The sequence below is a fragment of the Ceratotherium simum genome, chromosome 19, assembly GCF_057802395.1.
Source record: "Ceratotherium simum simum isolate JZ-2026a chromosome 19, ASM5780239v1, whole genome shotgun sequence".
NCBI lineage: Eukaryota > Metazoa > Chordata > Mammalia > Perissodactyla > Rhinocerotidae > Ceratotherium > Ceratotherium simum.
In genome coordinates, this window is record NC_141918.1 from 43,358,400 (window position 1) to 43,375,880 (window position 17,481).

Here is a 17,481-nt window from a genome sequence, read left to right on the forward strand (position 1 = left end):
GACAAGCTACTACCTGAAGAATCATAAAGCTAAGACACTCACAGAGAGAGTCAGCCATTGAGGGGGATGGAGTTCCGTTACCTACCTTGGTTAGTTGTAGAAATCTTACTGTACTTTTTATCAGGTAGCAAAGTTTAAAGGACCATGAAATACCATCCTGTGACCACAATTTCTCTTTAAAAAGTTTTTTTTATTAGAGAAGTACATTGTAGGATCATACAAACCAATTATTATGTATACCATAATTGAAAAATTAATTCAAGAAAGTACCTAATATTCCATATGTCAATTAGCTTGGAATTTCGTTTGTTGAGCTACAGTGAAATGAGAGCTGTGGAAATTTTATGCTTAAACATGTCTCAAAGTCTGTTAAAGATACCATTAGGGAAGCAGATTGCATTCAGAGAGACTTACATATATGTCGGACCTATTTTCATTTATTTCTATAAGTGAACTAATATTCACACTGATTTATAAACCTAATTAAGGTGGAAGTCCCTTATAGTTCTCATGTATATGGGAAGTGGGTTATTCCAGATTTACTAAAGAAACTATGTTTTAGTTGTCTATCTCATGCTTTCATATAAAGGATGAGTTACTAGCAATAAAAATCTATCCCTCTGGAAATCTACAATGGGAGGGGGGTTATTAATTGGTATATAGAACTATTTTTATTAAATCTACACAAAATATTAAATATTAAAATTTTGTACATGTGAAATTAAAAATGAGAAGCTATTTCCTATAAAAATACCCTATCAGGACCTATAGACTAATAATTGTGAATTCTATTTCGATGGTTGGAAATGAACAGGTATAATCAAGAAGTTAGAGTATATCAAGGTCAAAAGGTATACAGTTATTTAGAGCTTGTTAAAAATTCAGTTGAGTTTTCTCCTCCTTTATTTCTTAAAAAAAGTCATTCTTTCCTTCTCTCCTCTATCCCCCCATCCCAGATGTACATAGACTCAACAATAAGGACTAGTGGGTTAACAGGTCTGTCCTCTTAGCATCCTCTGTAAACCTTTATCATTGGGACGTGGGCATAAGAACTGCCCTGAAACCTGCAAGACAGCTGCCTTTCTGGCAGTACCAGGGTGTCACCAGCCCTTCTCCTACCTTTGGCCTGAATCCCCTTTCTTCTTCCGCTCTGCAGAATCAAGTCTTATCGGATTTGACTCCTACAAAAGTCTCTACCACATTCCCTAGATGTTTAACTTACCTTTGCTCTGTTAGGTAGATATGCCACATGCCAAATGCTCTTGCTCCTCAAGCCTCCCCTGTTTTGTGAATCAGGTGTTCTCACCTTCCTGCTCTGATCCTCCAGTCCAAACAGCCTGGGTCTCTGGAGAATACCACATCTGAACATAATTCTGACCACCTTCCTTGAGTTGGTCAGTGAATTACCTGTCTTTCAACAACTTTTCAAAAAGTAACATTGTTTTAAAGAAATAAAATAATATTCTTTTAAAGACACAATAGGTGGGAATGTCCAGGATTACATAAGGAAATTCTAGAAATGTGGTAGAAGAAAGCAAGTTATTTCCAACTTCCCAATGGGAAAAGCAACATTTTTTAAATGCAGTTTGAAAAACTTTCTAAAAACCTCTGAAATAATTGATCTGTATAACAAAATATGATTAAGCCTTACATTATTATATCTATAATAGCACGTGAACTAGAGTTAATACTCAATAAATATTGGAGTTGAATTGAGATATTTATTTTTTAAAAGAATGAATTCCAATTAGGAAGTTATCTGATATATACTTTCTCTTGTATTAAATTTGTAGGACAGTTTTCTGTGCTCCTCAGGAGACTGAAAACAGTAAATGTGTGTGAGATGGTGACTATAAATAAAATAGTCTCTTTCTACTGCAGTGTAGTGCAGGTCAGTTTCAGGTTATTGCAAAGCAATGGACCATTTCCAAAGCCTGTACAAGAGACACAGAATCTTCAGGAAGACAAAGCTAAAATAATAATATTTACAGCGTACCTACCTTCTAATAAATCTAAAAAACAGTAATTGAAATACTGAAATGCTAAAATGACTTTCAGTATGGTCTGTGGTTTTTTTTTTAAAAAAAGAATAGAACAAGCTCAGATGACTTATTACATTTATTGAACAGGCTGTACCTTGGAAAAGATTCAAACAATTTTATCTCCTTTCTTTCAGATTGTCTAGCATAATTTCTGAAAACAAAAGTAAATTCCACAAAATTAAAAACAATTGGATCGTTACGCCACATCACTAGGATGCAGTAGCCTTCTGTGCATTACCTGCTGCATTTCTTTCGTGAGTGATAGTCCCCTGCTTAGGACTCAGCAGATACCTTCAAATTGTCCATCTGATTTCAGCAACAGTGTGAGGATAATGTACCATGAAGCTAGAAGAAATAACACTACCTTAAGAAAAGGAAGTTTGGAATGAAAGTAGATCATGGTCTAGACCTTAGGGCATGAAAGCAATATCTGAAAAGTTGACATCCACTGGCACATAATCATTGGAAATATTCATTCGTAAATTGTGTCACCTGAAACAGAATGATGACATGCATTCTGATAGCTGCCTGTAATTTGTCAGTCAGCTTGCAAGTAGTATTTTACCTTATGAAGCTTATAAAGTAGTTCTCTATACTTTAGTACAGCAAGCAACCATTTATCTGGAATCTGAGTAATAACCATTAGAAAACAGTTAAATACAGCTAAACTCAAGTGGTTCTTAATATACTGACAATTCAGAAAGTACAGACCATCTTGCACTACGTTTGGCTTGTCGTAATGGACGTTGATAATCATTTACAGCACTGAAGCTCTGGAAAGGTTCTGTAGAAGACTGACTGGTCAGACATTGCTGTGATCCTCTAACTTAGCCTGGAATTTTCCTAAAAGACATATTGTTGTCAGTTTGCTTCTATTGTGTGGCTTTTTCATTAAAAAGAAAATATTAAGCAAATGATCAGCTATTTGCAGTTTCAGATTGAATCATGATTATGCTCCCATTTATTAAAATAATGTGACCAATCTCCAGATTGGAAGAAGGTTATGATGATGATAGATTAAAATTTTAAAAATAGCCATAGACTATACAGATCTGCTTTAATCCCAGCCACAAAGATTTACTCTTCTCTGGAAGTATACTAAAATAAAGTAAGATAAAACAAAATAAAATAAAAATGACTAGGAACAGATTAAAACAGTCAAGGACAATTAACTAGATAATTAGGGAGAAAAACTCATACTCAGTAATCTTAAAAACAAAAACAAACCAAACAAAGGAGGCTTAATTTTTTTGGCCTGATTTTTCAAGTCTTCTTGTCTCAGTTTATTAAAATATTTCTCAACTTTTTTCTTCACAGTGTTATATATCATGGCAGAGTCAGGAATCCTTACCTTCAAAGTCCTGGAGGAATTATTGTGCCCTGTTATGGGTGGATTTTGAGTTTAAGTCAAAACTAGAAATGGTAGGTGTGGATTCCGTGGGGTTTCTGTCCCAGCAGAGCTTCAGTATTGCTTCCTTCTAGGGAGGCTATTTTAATAAATATTCTGGAAACTGCAGCTTATTCCAAACTAGGCCTTTGGTTCATACCGTGGAAAATGGGAGAGAAAAAAATTGTTCTGAGAAATGTTAGTGGCATATTGGAACAAATCTGAAAAAGTAGGACAGTCTCTAAAAACTGGGGCAATTATGCAGTAATTAGTGAAATAATCCTGAAATAACAGCGAAGACCAAGAGTGCCAACCTTCAGTAGGATGTTGATGGAGTCTGGCCTGAACCAGGCTCTGTTCATATTTCAAATTTGCAACTTTAAACAAAGTTAAAGAGAAGCAAAGTATTTGAGGTCACTACAGTGCACTGAAAGGATGCCTCAAAAGAAATGTTTAAAGATATTTTAAATCATGAGCCAACAGTTAGTAAATTAATAAGTTATCCTTAGTGAATTAATACATTTCCTCCATTCTAGGGAAAAGATTGAGCTCTTTTACATCACAGAGGGCAGGTACATATATTTCGTTAACATAATAAGTAGCACTATTGACGTGAGGGAAAAGATGTCCCTTATAACATTAAATAACAAACTGGGTGAATAGTACTCAGTTCAAATCACTTTTTTTAAAGTACACTTTAAAGTACATACGTAGATATTTAGTAGCTGCTAGGGGCCAATAAAGACACGTAGTATGTTCTTTATACCATCAAGAAATATACAACCTCCCTGGGAAGCAAAAACATGAAAAGCTATTAAATAACTACTAGAGACATTGTAAGTTCTGATTGAGGGTACTGTTTGCCAGTGCTGGAAGTTCAGGGCAGAGGTGCAGCTGTGGGCTATTTGGTGTTGTATAGAGAGAGCATTGCCTACTTCATTAACGGAATTCAGCCATCTGTCGTTCCATTTTAAATAATTAATTAATTACTTCATTCATTCAAAACACTTTTATAGCATGTATTATATGCCAGACATTCTTTTAAGCACTTCACAAACATTAACTTATTAAATCTTTATCACAATCATCCAGGGCAGGTCCTGTTATCCACATTTTGCAGATGATGAAACGGAAGCACAGAGCAAGTGGTTAAGTATTTCACCCATGACCACACAACTAGTAAGTGAGTTGGTCAAACTTTTTTTGTGTGTATAGACAGTTACTAACATAAATCTAGGGAAAAATAATTAAACATAATTATATCAAAAAAGCAAGCTCTGATAATTAAAAGAATTCCATCTACGATTTAAAAAATCTTGATTAAACATCAGAATATAGATAATTAAAAACAGACAGTTAAGTTGATAGAATAAATCTTCTGAAGGCAAAGACTGGTAAGCAGACACTTGCTTAGAGTTTTCTGCCCTGAAAAGAAGAATTGCCTTTCTGATATGGTTATATTTTCCAGCACAATTCTGTTTTGTTTTGTTTATTTTATTTTGGTGGCAGTAGGTGCACATTTTTTTTTTTTTTTTTACAAAGAAAGACATTTTTCCTCTAGATGTTTCATTTCCAATGATTCTCTTGTTCTCACTCACTCACATTCCCACAGCAATAAAATTACAGCAAGGCTCAGACAACTAATCATCTGGGCTCAGGGATACAAGCCAGACAGATGACTGTTTCGGAGTTCATATTTTCTCCAGGGTTTGTAGACCTTGCCTCTTCCAATCTCGACTCTTATGCATGTCTTCTTGCTTTTCCTGCACTAAAGCCCCTGTTGGGGCCAGGCTGGAGCATGCCCTCATACTTGGCATGGAGCCATGTTGGTATTGATTTCCTGTTCTGTCTTGTGACACACATTAGGCCACTGAGACATGAAAAAGCAGAACAGCTATTCATCAAAGTCTGTTCTAGGTATAAGGCACCACAGGGAGTGGAGAGAACTGTGGTGTCCGAGAGACCCAGCTTCTCATCTAGGCTCCCTGCTTTACTCCCCTGGTGATTCTGGGCTAACTGTTTAAGTTCTCTGAGACCCTGTATCTTCGACTCTAAAATTCTCATCCCTCCTCTGTGTCCTCATCTCCAAAATAATAGGAAAGAAGCCAGCACAGAGACTTTGGGCTTGTTTTGGGATTAAGATAATGCATTTGAAATTGCTTTGGAGATCTAAATGATTACACAGATAGAGGTATCATTATTATGACCACTCAGTAATATAAAACACCTACATATGTTCATCAACTTTAGCACTAACCCTGAGGCATTAGTAAAGGTAGTTTTCTTCTTCGTCTCTCCCCCTAGCACCTTTCTAACAGAAAGTGCTTCAGACATTAGAAAACGTGGCTTAATGAAAACTGAGGCGCAGGGGCCATCTTGATGAAGAATTTAATAATGGCTGATTGATTTAGTGACAGAGGGAGATTGCCTGCTGTTGTGCTGCTCAACGTGATGCCAAGATGCCAATTTTTCCCTGTCAGGCTGAAAGAAAGGGTTGGACGGTAGGAAGGAAATGACCTGTTTGTGATTTCAGTTGCTCTTCGTACTGAGTGTAAGTTGTGGGAGAGGATGAGATGCTGTGAACCCCAGGAGAGAAGCACAGGCCAGGTGACCCCCCAAATCCTTGCCTGGCCAGAGGCAGGAGAAGAAGCTTCCTGCTCTTGATTGCACAGGTAGTAAATAAGAGATATGGGTTTCAAAGGCTTCTCCATATGGTTTTTACAAATTATAGCAGCTCTGATTTCTTTCAAGAGCAATGGTCTAGATAGTCTGGTGTCCCAGTTGTGAAATTCCTTACTATTGTTGTTATTTATTCTTACTACATGGTATGCGTCATCCTCTCCAAGTTGATTTCAGATTCAGGCTTTACTTAATGCTATTTTGGGAAGCACAAGCAGGAGTCGAGAGCTGCATTAATGTGCTAGTTTGTTATTTATGGCTTTCTTCCAACATACAAGGGAAGAATAGCAATGGTGGTGCTCCTGCAATTGGGACGTAAACCCCAAACACAGACATGTGGAATACTTTGTAGTGACCTCTAATTTGTAGATTATAACAGTTAGAAATAATTTCAAAGAGAAGAATGAAGATAGGATTCCTGAAGTTATAAAGGTCACAAAATGGTCCATCTCTTTGGAAGATATTTTACAGACTTTGGCAAGATCTCGTGTAATAATGTTCAGCTTAGGAATAGCCCACTGAGCTGCTAATGGTAGTAATGTGACATGTTTGACAACAGAGGACTACAGTGTCAAGAGTGGTTATGACCTCCCCTTCGAATGCCGTTAGCTAGGATGTTTTTATGTTTCTTTTCATAAACTTATACATTAATATGATTTATATAAATATCATTTAATTCTCTTCTTAGAGCAAGATATTAAATAAAAAACTTGGTGAGATTTACTCTTGAAAACTTGGCAAACCTTTTTTTCTTCATTGTTGATCCTGGGATTTGCTGTATTTTATTCTTTTTGGAATAATGATATGTATATAAATTTTTCTCGATTTCGACACAGTTTTGGAAAGCCATACTTAAAGTGTGTTACTTATAACAAGTTGCCTCTTATTTTCAGCCCCTTACTGGTGCCATGATTTATTCTTAGCATGTACAATGTATCTTCAAAGCTGATTTCAGATTCAAGTTTTACTTAATGCTATTTTAGTATTAATGCTGTTTGGTATTCTTATAGGTAACGTAACGATGAGCATAATGAGAGGAATGTTCTAAGTTGGACTTTTCTAATTTTTAATTTTCTTTACCATGATATTATTATGAATTTCAGAAATTAAAATGAATATTTTTTGAGGGGGAGTCTAAATTTTAACCAGAGATACAGCCTTCCTGCTCCAACTTGCCAGTCTATGTAGGTTTATAGGCTTTTGGTCATAACACTGTATTAGGCCATTATATTTAAAAAGGAGGGGCCAGCCCCGTGGCTTAGCGGTTAAGTGTGGGCGCTCTGCTACTGGCGGCCCAGGTTCGGATCCCAGGCGTGCACCAACGCACTGCTTCTCTGGCCATGCTGAGGCTGTGTCTCACATACAGCAACTAGAAGGTTGTGCACTATGACGTACAACTATTTACTGGGGCTTTGGGGAAAAAAAGAGGGAGGGTTGGCAATAGATGTTAGCTCAGAGCCAGTCTTCCTCAGCAAAAAGAGGAGGATTAGCATGGATGTTAGCTCAGGGCTGATCTTCCTCACAAAAAAAAAAAAAAAAAGAAGATGGGCCAACCATGAAGTGACAGATAAAGATATTCAGTCATACGTATAGCACAGATTTAAAGACAAAAAAGTATTAGAGCTCTACAAAAAGTTTTATCATCTTCTTAAAAGATCTTATTATGTATTCAGGAATTATTTTGGGATGCCATATTCTTAGATCTATAAATAGCCTGTATACGTGCCAGAAACGTAAAAAATAATCTCTTCATCCTTGCCTTTTACAATAGTAATAAGCTCTCTAAGCTTACTAAGTTTTTAATAAGTTTTTATTTAAATCATTAAATTAAATCATTAAGTTTTTAAGTAAAATGTACACATATGCTTCAGTTCTGATTATATCCTGCCTAGTACACTATATCTATGGTTACCATTACAACGAGAAGTATGGTATGTGTGTATTCCAACCATCATTAACTGAACACCTGCCGTATACCTAGCATTATGCAAATGTTTTCACCTAAATCCTGTCTTTGATTTCCCTTCCTGCCCCCCCACCCCCACCCTCACCCCCACCCCCACCACTACCCGTGAGATATAGTGAGATAATCATAGGTACTTCCATTTTTTCATATAAGGAAGTTGAGCCTCGGAATTATAAATCAATGACATGTCCAGGGCTGCACAGCTAATGAGGGACAGGGCAGAGAGTCCATCTTGAAGTCTTCTCACACTGTGCCCTAGGCTTGAGTAATTCTGGGATCGTAAAGAGATTCTCTTCAAACTGCTGATTTTACAGATGAGAAAATGGGGCCCAGAGAAAGTGAGAAATTGCCTGAAGTTTCACTGTTAATTATTCCTTCCTTTCTAAACTAGTATGTTTTCTCCGTTCGCCTCCAAATGTTTTTAGAAGTAAAAATAGAACTACTCCCTCATATGTGCTCACTGTCTCTGTCTCTCTGGTGGGCCCGTCACTTCTGCTAAATGCCAGTGCTTTCTACTCTGCATCCACCACCCTCCCCATCCTACTCCACTGAGGTAGAGATTTCTTTCTCTAGCTTTTCCTGGACATCTCCATCTGAATGTCTGAGGAGACAAAAACTGGAAACGCAGGCTGCTCAAAAGTTGAAATTGTTAAGATCTTCTACAAATTTGCTGATTCTTCTTAAAATGCTGGATTCCCTACTTAGAATAATTATCTCATTTTCCTCTCAGCTCTGACTGCTTTATCTCCTTCACTTCCTTGAACTTAGGATCTCTGTGCTTTTGACTGCAAAATTTTCGACCTTGACCTTTCTCCTGAGTTTAGGATCGACTTTTTTAAATGTTTACTTGACATCTCTTTCTGGGTGTACTGCAGGTTTTTAAAATCAATTCCAAACTCTACATTTCCAGCCATCCTCAACTGTATCCTCCTTTTGCGTTATTGATTTTGATTAAAGATTTTACCATTGACTCAGGCTCTGAAGCTAGAATCTGAATGTCATCCTTTACTCCTTCCTCAATCTTAGTCCCCACATCGAATTAAGTATCAAATTTTAAGAAGTTTAGCTCTGAAATACTTTTCAAATTTGGCTTCTCATCTTCGTTCGTTTTTCCACTGCCTTCACCGAGGCAGTGTCTTAACCTACAATTAGTGTCTTTGCACTCGTCTAGTCCATTTTATAGGAATGTAAAGAGCATTTATTGGGTTTCTATATTGTGCCAGGCACTGTGCAAAGGAGCAAGTAGACAAAGATAAAGACTCACCCTCTGAATTTGGATGGCCTGTGTTGTAATAGGTAAATTTTCCCTTTTGTTTTCATTTATCTCACTTTCTTTCCGTATGTCTCACATTTTCTTCTTTCTTTTATTTTTATAATACAAACTCAATATAAGTAATTAAAATCTGTTGACACTTTTAACCAGAGCTGTTCACGTATAGTGTTTTTGTTTATTGATGAGACTCCTTCAAATCTTGTTCTCAAACTTTTAAAAAATGAAGGTTTGAAATGTCAGCATTGCTGAGAGCATTCCTGAGCTATTTAAAAGTACCACTCCTAGTTTTTAGGGTAATTGAAATGAGCTTTTAGAAAATCATGGGGAGGCCTGGAGGTAAAGGAAATGGTTGTAAAATATGAAACAAACTGTATTATTTTCAAAAGCGTAGTTTGTTTTGGTAGAGTAGGTACGTGTTAAATTCTAATATGCCTTCTGTGTGTGTGTAAAATAAACCTCCTCTTAAAAAAAGGTTTTTAAGAAGAATCATCTCCTTAAGACTCCTGAGGTTTTTTAAAGGGAATTTTTAGTGCTAAAAACTTTCTACAGTTTCTACAAAAGTGGTTGTCAGATTTAATGCAGTACTTTTCTGTTGCTGATAGGTACACACTGGTGGATATTTTGCGCGCCATCTTACTTTCTTTAGAAGCCATGATTGAAGATCCTGAGCTTCAAGTGAATGGATTTGTTTTGATCATAGACTGGAGTAACTTCACCTTCAAGCAAGCCTCTAAACTTACCCCAAGCATGCTGCGATTGGCTATTGAAGGCCTCCAGGTAAAGATTTACAAATTACCCAGTTTCTATCTCCCATGTTTGACTTCTCTTATCTACCGTGTTAGGATAACAAATATCTTACTTAAAGAATAATAAAAACAAAAATTTTTAATAACTTTAAAGCACGTACACTAAAACACTAACTAAACAATTATGATTATGGAAGAAAAGACGAAGGATGTGGGTCTTTCCACAGACGGGAGTTTGTGATACTTGGCATAAGCCCTCACTATGTCTAAACATAAATATGGGTGATGATCTGAGGTTTTTATCTTAATAATCAGAACAAGCAACAACTTTTGGATTTTAATTATTAGCTATTTAGGCTTGTTTTTGTCTTTCTGTCTTTTTCTGTGTATATTAGATAATTAGTTAAATGTTTGCTTCATTATTCCATTTAACCTGGTGAATTTGGGATATGATGGGCAATATCTTTGTGTTGCCTAAAAAACTGTTGGAAAGTCAATCAGAATGTTTTTTGGTCTCTAAGGTACAGAATCACTGTTTTGAATTACTTGTCTAGACTTAATTGGGGTTTTTGGTGTTCTTTTACTTTTTTTTTTTTTTTTTTGGTGGAAGGGCTGTCAGATGGAATTTATATAGGAGTGGTGCATCTTCCAGTGAAGGACATTTAACGGGCTGGGAAAATCTACCGCTTAGGGGCATGTCGTGAACCTACTATTGACAATTTTTTTTTAACTTTTAGAGGGTCCTTCTTCTGCTCTCTCTCTACTTTGCTTCATGCTGCTTTGTATACAATGTTTATGTAATAAATTTAAAAATTTTAAAAACATTTGCGAATTAACTCTTGAATGATGTTATTAAATGTTTATTCTCTGTATATTCAACATGCGTTTTAGAACTCTGCATGTCAGTGGTTAATTTTTATAACTTTTACCACTGAAAATATCACTTTTTAAAAAATAACTAATTCTATCTTTGTCATTCCTTAGGCCGGGCTGTTAGACTTTTTTTAAAGTTGAATAGCCAAATTATCCAGATCTCTACTCCATAGGAATTTCTGACTTGTCTAGAGGCACCTAAATTGATGGCTGATGACCCCCTAAAAATGGGCCACTTCTCTAGACAGCAGGACATCTTAACCAAATTGAATTCACACTTTGGGTTTTGCCTCTGGAATGAATAAGACACGCTGATCCTTTTTCCCTGCACAGGTTTTTCCTGATGCAGCTTTCCTGACTTGTTCTTGGTGAGTCAGCCTTGCTCCTGTCTTATCTTGAACAACACCTTTTTTAACTCCATAGAGACGGTTAATAAGGGTTGGGAGAGGGCATAAGATAACACATTTTGGAAATGTGTATATCATGTAGAATCAGTCCTACTTCTGCCCTATTGCCAGCAGTGTATAAAGTGTTCTTCACTTTGTAGAGAAAATTGGTTACCACCAACCATGTTAGTTAACACAGAATGGCACCTTAGCCTTTTATACTTAGTATCTCTATTTAACTGTGTTTTCTCTTTGCAGTAGGGGTAGGCTAGGACTTTAGCTGCATGAAGGACTGGAGAACTCATATTATTCTTAAGAAATTTAAAAAAACTACCTCAAGGATTGACTCAGTATCTTGCTATTTGCCATCTTACACATTTTATGGAGACATTGAGTAGTAATGTGATAAGTCATTGCAGGAAAAAAAATGACAACTTGGACACATTTGGGAGCTTCCCTATTAGCCATGGCCACTCTCAGAACTTCTTTAAGTGCTAAGTGTCAGCACAACAGGAGCAACAGTCAGATTAAACCTCCGTGCTTGTGTCAGAGAGGGAAATGATCCCCCGCCCTGCAGGCTCCTGTGCTGGCTGCATGAGGGAACTTCTTATCTGTAGTCCCCATAAATGTCTCAGTCCCCTTTCCTTTCTCCCAGGACCCAGATTGAGTAAGCAGGGTCAACTCCTTCTGGTTGCCAATTGGGAAGCCACTTAACAGAAGGGAACTCTTCCTGAGAAAAAAATTGACATGTTACTAACCTTGAAACTCAATTTTTTTCTTCAGTTCAAATTGATTTTTTAAATGCTCTTTATCTGTGTCTGTGTCTGTGTCTATGTCTATGTCTATATCTAAAAACAATGTTAATTCTGAAAAGGAATATAAGATGTGCTAAAAATCTTCCATTGTGATGTGCATGATTTCATATTTAGTCTTATATTGAAGTAACATTTTCTGACTTCTCTAATCAAGTCTCTGTTTTACTTTGCATTTACTATGTGAGAAATATTATTGTGCATTAATATGTGTTTCATGCAGAGCATGAATAAACTTTTTTTGAGGTTAACATAAGACCATAAGATGTTTGATGTAAAGATATGTACACAATTCTAGGTCACTAAACACAACCACCACCATCACCAAGACCACCAGCACCACCACAATAATAAACCCCCTCCAATTAACCAAGTCAGGGAAATTAAGAGGTGAGAATATTTTTAATAACTCAGTGATAATTTATATCATGCCAATTCTGCTATAATATGTTACTTTTATTTGGGCAACATAAAAAAATTTCTAGGGAGTTGGATCAAAAATAAGAAAGGCTACCAATCGGTCTAGTGCCAGAGAAGAAATATACTTTAATGATGTATATTGTTAATGGGATGTAACTGTGTTTTGAGGAGGCCCCATCTCTCTTCCTCTTGAGGTGACTGTATAACCTATCTAACTGTACACACCAAACCCCTTTTTCCTCAAGCAAGAGAGTATTTTGAGTGACCTGGCTAGAGATAGCACCTGATTCCTTGGATAAAGACACATAGATCATTGCTATAAGATGCACTCATGATCACAGTACAAGGTCGAGAGAGAGACAGTGGTGGAAGAGTGGAAATAGAATGGGTTTTAGAGGGAGACAGACCTGGATTTGGATGACAACCCTGCTACATATCAAATACTTGGGCAAATTACTTTACTTGTTTGAATCTCAGTCTATTCATTCATACTAATTTTAAAAGATTATGTTAGAAATGATACATCTTGCACCTAGCAGGTGATATCAATAATCAAAGTAATTGATGTGGAAAAGCTCATTTTTCAAGTGCCATATTTTTCCTGCACATGTACTGGTTTTCTCACAATTCAGTGACTACCCAGACTATTGATTGACTTTGGGAATCTGAATAATATTATATTTTGCTTTTAGTGCTAAGATTGTAGATACACAGATTGCATTTTTTTTTACATCACTTTGCTTAGTCGTTAAATAGCATCTAGATATATTCATGTTAGATGCCAAATAAAATCTTTTTTCATGTTGGAAGCCAAACAAAAAATGAGGTTGTTTCACCTGGTGGAAATTGCTCTTTGTTTTTTTGGGAGAAGCTCCAGGCACAATTGAAAAGGTGGTGATTGTGAAGACATTTTTGACCTTGAGGGATGAGCAAGAGTTTGCTAAATGACAAGAACAGAAAGAGCATTTTGGGCGAGGAAACTTTGGGGAGGTGCTTTGAGCAAACAAATTACTATATGGTGTGGAAAGTAAGTGATAAATCTGTTATGATATGGCTAGAGTGACAAGTGAATTGAGATGAATGACCAGAGATGAGCCAGGAAAGGCAGGCTGAGACCTGGCTTTATGGGATGAAGGATGGCATGCTGTGTGGTTTGGCCTGTGTTCTGCAGACATGGGGAGGTTTGGGACAAGAAGGTGACCTGGTCACTCCTCTGGTTTGGAAAGATCTCCTGGGTAGAAGAATGGACTTAGATCAAAGAAGGGAGGAGTCATATCTAGAGAATCCCCAAACTACCCTGGAGGTAATTCTATTGATCCCATTTTGTAGGACAGAAATGAAACTTCAGGGAGTTTAAGACACTTATCCAAATTTTCTCAACTGACATCAAGGCTTGACTCTAGGTTGTCTGATTCCAAAGACCAATGTCTTTCTTGAATCTTGTTGTTTCTATTGTCTCAAGGCTATGCCTAAGAAAAAGTGGGTAGGCTCAGATTAGGGTAACTTCCCTCTCCTACCCCACAATCCTCACATTTTAATACAGGTGAAATTTGTTTATTGGGATAGACAGTACAATTCTAACTAAAGAAATCACAAATGGCTGACCTGTGGCCTTGCACTATTTTTGACACCAAGTGGCAGAACCATTTTCTTCTTCCCAGTGGGTAACATCCTTGAATGTCTGCCAGCCTCCCAGTTCCCTGTGATGGAGGTCAAGGGAAAGACACTTTTCTGATAGCCAAAGAGAACTTTTATCCACACAACCACAAATTGGTAAGCCACTCATGATATTGGTCCAAGGCAATTCTATATACTTTCCCTGTGCAGAATCTTCAAGCATATTTTTCTTTATTTTCTAGGTAACATGGGTTTATAACATTATGTAAATTTCAGGTGTACATCATTATATTTTGATTTTTGTCTGGACTACATCATGTTCAATACCCAAACATTTTTTTTTTTAAAGAAAGGCATCAAATATTTTTACCAACACAGTGTAGTTCCTTGATAGATAAGAGGCAATATCAGATATTTTTGTGGAAATAAAGTATTCAGACTTCATTGGAAAGAAAAGAGAAAGAGAAAATTGTCTTGCTACTTACAAGAAGTTAATCGATTAGGGTAGTCATGGTAACAGGAAACGTCTTAGAAGATCAATACAAGATTAAGTGGATGTGACTTGCAGACTCTAAGATATCTGCCTGGGAAGCCAATTAAAGCATGAAATGTTTGGAAATACCTGGAACAGCTTAGACTGTTTGAATTTACAGGGAAGTTTTGTGCTTTTAACATGCTTTTTTTTTTTTGGTTGCTGTTGCTCTATTTTTATTTTTTTCTTATAAAATATTACCATTCTTAAAACTCTTCAGGAATGAAAAACTCAAACTCTGTTATGAATCCAGAATCAATTTGTGAATTTTTTTCAACTGATCCTAACCCTACCTGTGTTGTTCATTGCGCTTTGAGTGTATTTATCTGTTGGTCCCCTTTCGCACTGTCCTGCTGTGCCTCTGTGCTTTTTCTTTCACAATTTCACAGGAATCCCCAAACTCCATCTGCTGGAGAGTACATAATGTAGTCAAGATGTGGCTTGTTGGCAAGGGGTTTGGCTGTAACAAGGAAGTGAATAGCTCTTTGAATTACTACATTAAGACTCAGACGTAGGGACATCGCAAAGTGCCTAAATCAGTGCGAGATATTGTAAGAGCCCTTAATAAATAGGACTTGTGAAGAAAATGTCATCCATTCACAGTACTCAATGCTGGCCCTTTCTTTTGGCTCAAGGGTCCAGTGTTACAAGCAGCCACGGATCTGCTTGCTCTGAGGGCTCAGGTCATTCATGTGGAGGGCAGAAAGTGCTGTCACTGCAAATGCTGGCTCTGACTGTTTGGAAGCCCGGTCCTACCTAGGGATTCTTGCCAAAACCAGAGGACATGCTAATGAGTTGGAACATCACTGTCCAAGGCTAGTGAGTGAGGAGCTCCAGTAACTTCATTCTAACGTTAGCTTACTCAGTCCTCCAAATCCTACCGCGATTTCTGGTGGCTTTGAACTTGCACGTGTGTGTGTGTGTATGATGGTTAAAGGAGAATATTAAAAAGGATCTGAATGGGATGTTGAGTAAATTAGGGATTTGTAATAAGACAAAAGGACTTTGCTTTGCCACGGTATTCTTTGTGATGGTTCTTAACCTGCCAATAGTTTTCAGGCTTATAATGCTTCAAACAATAGCAGAAACCTCTTGCATACAAGCTACCTTGAGAACTTAAGGCAGCATTATGGTGCATTGACGGGAGGGGGCTGAAACAATGCCTGTCTTTTTGAAAATGAAAAAGCAGACTCATGAACTGTATTCATTCAGACAGCTTGGAGGTGGGAGCGCTTATTTCCACATTTTGTATGCACAGGGAGAACCATATTGAGAAACAGTGACAAGGGCAGTGTGTAAAAAAAGTGACATTTTGTTCATCACATGCATAGCTGTCGGAGCTAAGTGTGCTTTCTTTTAGTTGTTACTTAACCCAAAACAAAAGGAGTGAAAACCCTAAAGTTGCTTTATTTCATGGTGAGAGAATGTGGTGGTTTGCCTGAGAGGTTTAGTCTCCAGAAGTAGAACGTTGGAAGTCTTTTAAAAGCTGACAATAGGCATGTAAAAGCTATATATAATATTCAGTTCAGCAAGCAGGTTAAGGATTATATAACCTTTTGACAGTGGGCTGGGTTAATTCTGCGTGTGTGTGTGTGTGTATGTATGTACACACATATATACATATATATGTATGTGTGTATATATATACACATGCACAACACATATATGTACCTATATACAGATATATGTATATATATCACTATTTTTTTCTTGCATTGAAATTGCTGTTTATTTCCTTTGATTAGCAGCTAAATCTGTTTAAAATATTTAATTGTAGGGAGTAGGTGTCAACTTTGACAAAAAATGAAGAGATGAGTGCCCTAGAGTTACTTTACACATACTTACTGAATTAGAGCATATCAGTAATGATTTATAAAATTTAATACTTCTAGACTTTCAAGCACTGAAAAAGAGGCTAGTTATCATTTTGCTTCAAATAGCCAAATAATTGAAGCAACAAAAGGGGAAGAAGAAAATAATCTTTTGGTCTGAGTCATTGAGATAATGATAAATGAATAGAAAATTATCTATAATGAAAAACTGAATAAACCATATGAGCTATTCTACATGTCACTTTATTGGCTATTTTAGACATGTCCTTGACTAGAGAACAAAAAAGATGAGCACGTGCAAGTTCTCTCTATTCTTTTTGGTTGCAATGTAAACGCATCTTTTTTTGTGTGTGTGTGAGGAAGATCAGCCCTGAGCTAACATCCGTGCCAATCCTCCTCGTTTTTTGTTGAGGAAGACTGGCCCTGAGCTAACATCCGGCCGATCTTCCTCCACTTTATGTGGGACGCCGCCACAGCATGGCCTGACAAGTGGTGCGTCGGTGCGCGCTCAGGATCTGAACCTGGGCCGCCAGCAGCGGAGCTTGTGCGCTTAACTGCTATGACCCAGGGCTGGCCCCTGTAAATGCATCTTGATATATCCTTCTCTCCCAGCGGAACTTCATTTTTTCACTCTTTTTAGATCAAAACTGCAAAATGTGAACATCTGTTTATCCTTTTTAAAAATTAGTTTTGATACAGTGGAATACTATTCAACCTTAAAAAAGAAGGAAATTCTACCAATTACTGCAATATGGGTGAAACCTGGAAAACATTAGGCTAAGAGAAGTAAGCCAAGCACAAAAAGACAAATACAGCATGATCTCACTTATATATGGAATCTAAAAAAGCTGACTCATAGTGACAGGGAGTAGAATGGTGCTTACCAGGGGCTAGGAGGTGAGGGAAGTGGGAAGGT

At 37.1% G+C, this 17,481-nt stretch overlaps 1 protein-coding gene and 1 long non-coding RNA gene across 2 annotated transcripts in view; both read left to right on the forward strand.

Moving 5' to 3' along the window:
• LOC147914543 (uncharacterized) overlaps positions 1-17,481 on the forward strand; it is a 487,630-nt gene that overhangs the window by 335,955 nt on the left and 134,194 nt on the right. The gene's annotated exons all lie outside the window — the stretch shown is intronic.
• Positions 1-17,481, forward strand: part of CLVS2 (clavesin 2) — a 66,262-nt gene that overhangs the window by 3,023 nt on the left and 45,758 nt on the right. The window contains exon 3 of the mRNA XM_087443756.1: positions 9,950-10,124. Coding sequence (XP_087299882.1) covers positions 9,950-10,124 — 175 coding nt within the window. The remainder of the gene's footprint in view (positions 1-9,949; positions 10,125-17,481) is intronic.